Here is an 8,716-nt window from a genome sequence, read left to right as displayed (position 1 = left end):
TTATACAATAAGTTTACCTTGTTGGCTTATTCGTATTTCAGGCGGCAAAATCGATTGCACACTCAAATTTGAGTTAAATTGATAAAAACTTGATGAAAAGTAATTCATTAAGCTCTAAAGTACTTTTCAATTAATAAATACATAAGAAAATAATGTAAACCGTAAATTAATGTATTGGTACGGGAAAAATTCCATAATGAAGAAAGTAGAATATTACTAATTGATAAATCGGAACAACCCTATTTGACAAAACCAAATGACAAATAACAACATCTGATTGCTTCTATAGTAAATAAAAATATTTATTCGTGTTTTGGTATTCGTAATTCATTTTTAAATATATTTACAATAACATTGAAATGGAAGATGAATGGTGATAATATTAATGATTATATGCCATCTATTTTGAACCCTAGAGGGGTCAGAAAATTTAGTGGCGATCTTTCTTTAACGCAGGTATTTGTTTGTATTTTAAGAAAACATTACTAACAAAAGAATATAAAAAAAAAACGGAATGTTTTTATGACACTTGTTTGCTTTATTCGTACATGTATGTAGGTAGGTACGTAAAGTTTAGAGGATCCATTGGCGTAAGTCTTAACACGACGTGTATAGACATGTTTTGAATCTAGTATAAAAAAAACTGGAGAATTTCTTCCTGATGGGTTCAATGGGTTGTCCACAGTTGATTATTCAACATTATAGTGTAAAATAAACGTGGGTACTTCAATTTTCCTTAAGCTATTTAAGTTTTTGAACAAAATAAAAATAAAACAAAGGTATAATAAGTTGGTAAAGAAAAAGTATAAATCTTTGATAAAACGCCATGCATGAAGTTGATATATGTGTGCTTGTATTGTAAAATTAAAACTAAAACACAGCGAGACTGGCAGTTAGGTAAGTATTAGAGCCCAAATATAATCCACTCAAATTGTCTTATATCTAAAGTCAATGCTTACGCCTTGTTAACTGAAAAAACTACCACTTTCGGTCAGCAAGTACTTAATTCCCAAGGAACCAAATCTACCTTTTCACAATGAGATTTTTGCAAAAGGAATGAATGTAATAAATTAAATAAATAGCTTAAAAACACTAATTAGTATTTTTGTTGTTTTAGAATTCATTTGTAAGTCGCTCATCGCTTTCATTGAGGAGAAGAAATGTTTTGAAACTAAAAGCTAAGCCAAAGGTTGGTAAACCATGTTTTTTTGATGATTAAAGAGGATTTTTTATGAAGGGGTACTGGGTTTTTGTGTACATTATTTGGTTTGCACATTATTGAAATGGGTTGAAAGCCACACTGCTTTATTTGTCACGCTGGGGCGACAGATCAAGAATATGACTAGGTAAATGGCTTATAAGAGGCTAATTTAAACTACAAGAAACTTCAAAACTAAAAGTATGGTATACATTCCATATATTATAACAAAAATACCTTTGGGAAGTCTACATCCAGTATTCTTACACTTGAAAATATTCTGTCAGAAAACTAGTAGAAAAATATGAAAGAAGACGTGGAGAGCCTTTGCCCAGAAGTGGAAAACAACAACCTAACAAAAACTTGTTATTTCAGATACATCCAGTAAACAAAGAAAACTCTCAAAATGTAAGAAATTTAATTTCTGATAGTGCCATAACCAAAAAGAAACCAAACTTAGCAAAACCTGAGGTAGACCAAGATAGTCTAGGTTTCTCAGCTATCGATGACCTACATAGCGTCGGCAATTTAGAATCTCGTTATCATGATCTAGATGACATTTTACCAGTCAAAACCAAAGTACCTGAAAAAACAACACCCTTAATATCCGAGTCTTCCAATACTGAACTTGATTATGTACTTGCAAGTGAGACGACAGTCGTTTATACTAGACCCATTATCTCGGTCTCATTCGGCATCGATCACTGCCAGACCGTCGATATCAACTCCAAAAAGAGTTCCATCAAAAGAGTCCAATTTACGCACAACGACGATAGCACGTTAGTCGACTGCGATATCCAAGAAGGTTCGAAAGCAAGCACGGAAAGCGAACCAGACGATACTATGGACGAACCCGATGTCCCCAACCCACTACGAAGGTCCGCCGTCACTGTCAATTTAGAAATTAAAAAGAAAAAACCGTCACCCACAGAGACAGCAGAAAACAAAGTTCTAATTTTAAACACAAGTGCCATCGAGAAGATATCTCATGTCATCGTTCAACCACCAAATTATAAATTAGTGAAAGGGAAAATTTTGGACAAGAGTAAATTTAAAAGGGATAGTAAGAGAAACTCAGTGTTAGGTTTAAACGTCAAGAATGGAAACGTGCGCGAAAGACTGAGGCAGAAAACTATTGACAGTTTTTTCCCTAAACGTTCGAATGTTTTAAGCCTGAAGGTATCGGAAGGGCGGAGTCTAGCTGATCCGGTGTGTGACGTGACCGCTCCAGTGTTTAAAGATGTTGATGAGGAAATCATGAGTAGGAATTCGGGTGTCGTCGACGCTATAAAAAGCGATAGAAGCCGCAAGTTGCCTTACAGCAGGGCGGACAATGACACGTCGAGTAGGCCGGAGATCAAGACTTCGTGCTCCTCGCCGCGCGGCAAGACAGACACCCCTAGCTCGCACAGTCCTAGGAAGAATGTAGACTCGATTCACTTCAGTTTGCCGCCCAAGTCGGTGTCGGTTAAGAGGTCCACCTCTAACAGGACGATACCGCATCATAAGATTGTTGCAGGTACGGAAGCATTTTTATTCATTTACGCTATTTCTAATGTGTGTAAAGACACCCAACAGTGAGATAAATGTGAACCTTCAATAATTAATAAGGTTTAAAAAGCTTGCTGCTTGCTTGCTGGCTTTCGCCTGCTACGTTTAACGACACAGAATGGATCCATATCCTTTGCTTTAAATTCCTGTACAACTGTCTTCAATTTACCAGTTGTCATTACCGACCCCCGGAGCCATGACTAGATTGATTAACGTATACTTAGCGGCAGGCCCGGAAGACGAAGCTAGACGATGGCGACTCTTGCGCCTGTAACTGACCTCTGTTAGTCATAGACCGAGATAAATGGAAGGAAGGAAGGCCTGTCCCCTGCAGTGAGACACTAATGGCTGATATTAAATAAAACTTTGAATGCTTGTCCAAAGTGGAAGGGTATTGTGCTAGGATTTAGATGTGGTCTCTACCCATTGGGCCAATATAGGTTTAAACAAAAGAAGCTTTTTTATATTCTTTGTGAATTATCTCCTGCAAAATGAATATACCTTGATACTACTTTCAGGCACACACTTCGCGGTTGACGCGTTCTCGTATGGAGAGATCCCGAACGTCAAGTACTATTTCCTCACGCATTTCCACTTGGATCACTACTCGGGTCTCAAGAAAGGCTTTAATAAATCTTTGTTTTGTTCGAAAATTACTGGTAAGTGAATGTTGCTTTTAACATAGCCATGATCTTTTAGTTAACATGGAAAATTGATCGTGAACTCAACTACGTAAGCTTTCTCTTACTCTTTGACGAAATAGAAAGTAATCATGATCAAATTCGCACGAAATCGGGAAACTTTGATATGTTCTTAATCTTGTATAAAATCGTGGGACTTAGTTGTTACCTACTTGATAGTATTTTTATTTGTACGTGTCTAAAATTCAAATCCAATATAAGCTAAACATATGCCAAGCATTCAAAAAGTACCTTTTTTAGTAATTAGCCTTTGGTTCTATGCATGGATTTGTGTGTAGGAAGTGTTGGTTTGAGCCCAAATCAGGCAAAGTATCAATGTGGCTATTCAAAGCTATATGTACATTTTAATTATTCTAAGACACCACTGTTAAACGGTAAAGGAAAACATCGCAATTGAACATGGATTCCAAATATTGGAATCAGAAATTTCCAACCCGCAGTGAGCTAGCTTGGTGATCAAATGCTTAATACTCTCCACTCTCCCAATGGGGGAAGAGACCTGCGCCCAACACTGGGACGCAGCCTGGTATTAATTAGTAAATTGGACGTCTGGTAACACCTCCTTCAGTTAGCCTTAGCGCAGTTTTTCATACCTTCATCAGACTATAATTGTTCGCTATATATTTATAACTGTATGCATGTTTTGCAGCGGACCTTTGCATATCGCGGCTGGGCGTGAATCCTAAGTGCATCCACGTGATCAAGTTGGACGAGACCATTCGGATCGATGGCGTTGAGGTGACTGCGGTCGAGGCCAACCAGTGAGTGATCTGACTATTCTAGATCATCTTTAATTGTACTACTTTAGAGATTCTGATAACAGCCCTGGAATGAGATTTACTATGATGTTGTTAATCTAGCTGACCAATATTTCTCGACAAGAAGTATTATTAGTAGTATTTTAATCCCCCACGCAAAAAGATGGGTATTATAAGTTTGAAGGTATAAAATCACTGTGGCTCCCGAACTATTTTTTCTGAGTGATCTACGAATTCTTGTGCTGAGTCTGGGTGTCTTTGTGCCTGTGTTCTGTATATTTGCCCCCGGCGACACAAGGATTATTAAACAAACGAAAACCTTGATGCCTTGAACCTAATTTTTTTATTAATATCTTATAATTTGTATTTCTTTGCATTCTTCAACTTGTTTCTCCGACCAGTTGTCCGGGAGCCGTGATGCTGGTGTTCACGCTCCCCAACGGCAAGACGTTGCTGCACACGGGCGACTTCCGAGCCTCTCCCGTCATGGAGTCCTACCCTATATTCTGGAATAAGGACATTCACACCATATACTTGGATACCACGTGAGTGCTTCTTGATGTTTCCTTATATAACTCACTTTTATAGTGTATTATTAATGCATTCTAAATAGGAACCTAAGCAAGCACTATCAGCTTAAGGCAGAATAGTCGTAAGAAGGAAAATCGTAAGTTTCATTAAAATGGTTACAAAAAGGTCACTTGTTTGCTCATTGTTTAGATATCAAACCGCGCTCGAAAAATTGATCAAATTATTTGCTCATACCTACTTCCAGCACAATATCGATTCCAGCAAGCTCAAATACCAAATATGTATGTTAAATTGATGATAGGTTATATTTTAGTTACTGGATGAAAAGCTTCAAACTTCAACTTACACTGTTTTGACAGCAAGGGCATTCACATATCTTCAGTCTCGCTGTCTATAATCCCTTGGTCATTACCTTCGTTTCTTTATCTTTTGCCCAAGTAATGGAGGGAATAAGATATAAACGGTTTCATTTCGTTTGATATGTGGTGTATAGGTACTGCAACCCCCGCTACGACTTCCCAACGCAAGAGCAGAGCCTCGAGATGGCGCTGTACATCCTGCGCCAGAAGAAGGTCGCGCTCGAGAAGGTCGGCAAGAAGTTCTCGTCCGTGCTCATCGTGTGCGGGACTTATACTATTGGTGAGTGTTATGTATCTGTGGTTCACATACTCTATAGTAAAGTTATAGGCAGATAACTTAATTGCCCAACGCTGCACACGACTTTGAATGTTATTTGTGAGGTGTGTTTTAAGGGCTTTAAATGACAATTAAACGCTTGTTCTTTAATGTGTATATGTGGGTGTAGTGTATGAAACAACTTGTCAAACATCCAGAAATTAAATTCCGATTATGGATTTTACGTGAGTCCGGTAACTGCGGGGTCCTTAAAACAAACAGTCAAAGAAAAATGCATGTCTCCGACACACGTATATGGTATTACGTGTAAAGTTTTATTCGCCCTAATCCCATATGATTTCTTGTTTCTGATATTTGACAGGTCATTTACAGTGACTATATATCAAAATCAAGTTATAACTTTCTCATTGGTCGTATTCTCATTAATGTCGCTCGTGGCTACCATGGACTTTCTTTACGACCCCTTTAAGCTAGCTCTGTCGCAAAAAGACCACTTCTCAATATGACTACAGCAGAATTAACTCTTTCGCAAAATTCCTTCCTCAAGACCAGTCTTTTCCTACTGATGAACCAGTCTTTTTTCGACAGAGCCCTTTAAGCTCTCTCGTCTAGTGTTTTCTTGCAAGAAGCTACACAATGGAACTTCTTGCTTGGTGTATAACATGTGTGTTGTCGGGCAGGCAAGGAGAAGTTCTTCCTGGGCATGTCCCGGCGCGTGGGCTGCGCGGTGTGGGCGTGCCCCGAGAAGGACCGCGTGCTGGCCGCCGTGGAGGGGCGCAGCTTCGGCCACGCGCCGCCGCACTCCTGCCAGCTGCACGTCGTGCCCATGCGGGACCTCACGCATGACGTAGGTGCTCTGGGATATGCTATGCGACGCGTGATGTTCATTGTAGACCGTTTGGGACTATTTGGCCTAGATTCTTTAACTATCTATAGGGGAATGAAACTAGTTTCGCGTTGTTTATAGTTGTATGTTTGGGCCAATAGATGTCGACGTGAATATCAATGGAATAGAAAATGTATACTTTCTTAGTAAAGTTAATATTGATGTTGATAGGACTTATAATAAGAGCATTGAGTATCAACTATAGAAAGAAGCATTTACCCAGCAATGGTTCTGTAATTGATTGATAGAATCTTTTATTAACCACTATATCTCGTAGTTAAAAGTTTAATAATTTGGCCTTCATAATTTCCCTGTAATTATGTAATTTATATGTTGATTATTCTCTCTGATCAAAATCAGTAGTAATTTTGTACAAAATTTGTGTTATAACGTAAAGTGTACAATCCTAAGTATCAGTATTATTAAATTACAATGTGCCTTATACAGAAACTACGCAGCTATCTCGACAGCCTGAAGGGCGCGTTCAGCGAGATCGTCGCGTTCAAGCCCACGGGCTGGGAGAACGGCAAGTCCACTAGTGGGGAGAAAGATATGGTCACAATTCACGGTATGTGCAATAACTTTCCACATTTCAAAGCTATCAAAACATCTCACACTGAAAGTTTCTGTATTTTTAGTGTATTATAAGAAGATATTATAGGTAGGTATGATCTCATTACTTCTAGATAAAAAAGGGTATTAAAGTAATAACCATTTATAGGAAAAAAAACCGTTTCGTAACGTTAAGCGTTGCGACTCCAATTTTCCTGGTTTTACTTTTTTTACGTAGTTATCATTTTTATCGATCGTTCCGAAAGCACGTTTTTTTTTTAACTGGTAACACTTTTGCAGGCAGCTCCTTCGATTCTACTAATATTATAAACGTGAAAGTTTATATGTATGCCGTATGGATGTTGATGTTTGTTACTCTTTCACACAAAAACCACTGAATGCATTTATTTAGACGAAACTTGGTACACAAATAGTTTATACCCTGGATTGACACATGGGGGCAACAGTTAGTGATAATATGAACCTGCCTCATGTTCCAGGCATCCCGTACAGCGAGCACTCGAGCTTCTCGGAGCTGATCCGCTTCGTGAAGTTCCTGAAGCCGAAGCAGGTCGTGCCCACCGTCGACATCTCCGGCGGGGTCAGGGCCGTGCAGGTAATATAGCACTACCTTTTTAGTGGTTAACTCTGGTGAAATTGGGAAGTTCTATAATAGGGTGGTTGTATTTTTGGGTGTGTGTTAAGTGTTTTTATGTTTAATTATGTATTTACATTTCTTATAAAATGCATGTAAAATGGCGGACTTAACCCCTTAAAATAAAACGACGTCACCAGTTTTGATACTTGATGATCATAGATTACCATTATTCGACTTCGTTAAAGGAGAGTAATGTCTTTACCGCTATAACCGACACTCAAGCAGGCGAAGCCGCCTGAGACAGCTAGTAATATCTAGTGGTCTTCTATTTCTATCTGTTGTTGTTCCAGACGTACTTCCCGTGTCCGCTGGTCCACAAGGAGGAGATGCACAATCAGAGCAAAGTGACGGACTTCTTCAGCATACAGAACTCCCCGCAAGTGCCCGCCGTCACCTGAACCAGGGTACACACACTCTCACTAGTCTAGTAGTCTTTGTCACCACGTATAGCTAGAGTTCTGTCAGACTTGGCGCAAGTTTCGCCTATAGTTCAAATAAGGCGTATCACACCTATAGTCTAAAATAGTCAAAAATAATTATGTTCACACATTTGAGTGACTTGTGCTAGCGCTTGAAGAAATAAGAAAAATGTAACTTATCAAAGGGCCCAAGTCTTTATAAGCTCGTTCGAGAGAATTAACTGCTCAGCTTTTAACCTTATTCTGTAACGATTCCCGCATTAAGGATTTTTTTTCCTTGTGTCGCCGGTTTTCACAAACATTCAAGTCACGTGCAAAGACACTCAGACTCATTAATTGTATTTGTTTTGTCGACAGATGTATTCTGGATGATACGACAGTAAGCTGCCATTTACTTCACCAGTCTGTGATTTTTTGGTATGATATTATTGTATACTAGGTTACTATTTATAAAACGTTGATTGATTTGTATTAAATGATTGAAATTTTTGACTTGTTTTTATTCATGTGTCCCACGAAAGAAGACTTATGTATTCTCTGTCCATGTAGTACCGTACTTAAGATATCTCGTAGAATTAGGGCTCTGTTTCCAAAGGGCAAAAAAGCGAGCCTTACTTTTCAAATTTCCGCAGAATATGAAATTCTGCTTTCACTGTAACTAAAACTATTTTAGGTAGAGATTAAGCAATGTTACTGGCATAAATTTATTGATTGTTTGACTAAAACGATCTTTATCATACTTTTACGGAGGTGTCAGTGTCGTGAGCCAGTCAAGTATGAGTCCGACACGACTTGACCGAACTAATAGTTCAACTAAACACTACAT

At 38.6% G+C, this 8,716-nt stretch overlaps 1 protein-coding gene across 1 annotated transcript; it reads left to right on the top strand.

Annotated features, from left to right (window-relative positions):
• The first annotated feature begins 256 nt into the window (after positions 1 to 256).
• LOC113494206 lies at positions 257 to 8,379 on the top strand. Its single transcript, XM_026872431.1, has 12 exons — positions 257 to 456; positions 1,118 to 1,189; positions 1,574 to 2,717; positions 3,268 to 3,408; positions 4,100 to 4,211; positions 4,610 to 4,753; positions 5,233 to 5,378; positions 6,056 to 6,222; positions 6,709 to 6,829; positions 7,314 to 7,429; positions 7,762 to 7,875; positions 8,248 to 8,379. Exons 1-11 carry the CDS (start codon positions 367 to 369, stop codon positions 7,867 to 7,869), a joined length of 2,361 nt encoding a protein of 786 aa, XP_026728232.1. The 5' UTR covers positions 257 to 366; the 3' UTR covers positions 7,870 to 7,875; positions 8,248 to 8,379.
• Positions 8,380 to 8,716: the final 337 nt, after the last annotated feature.

Source organism: Trichoplusia ni, chromosome 1 (genome assembly GCF_003590095.1).
Source record: "Trichoplusia ni isolate ovarian cell line Hi5 chromosome 1, tn1, whole genome shotgun sequence".
Lineage (NCBI taxonomy): Eukaryota > Metazoa > Arthropoda > Insecta > Lepidoptera > Noctuidae > Trichoplusia > Trichoplusia ni.
The sequence above is the reverse complement of the archived record's forward strand: the minus strand, read 5'-3'. Positions and strand labels throughout refer to the sequence as shown.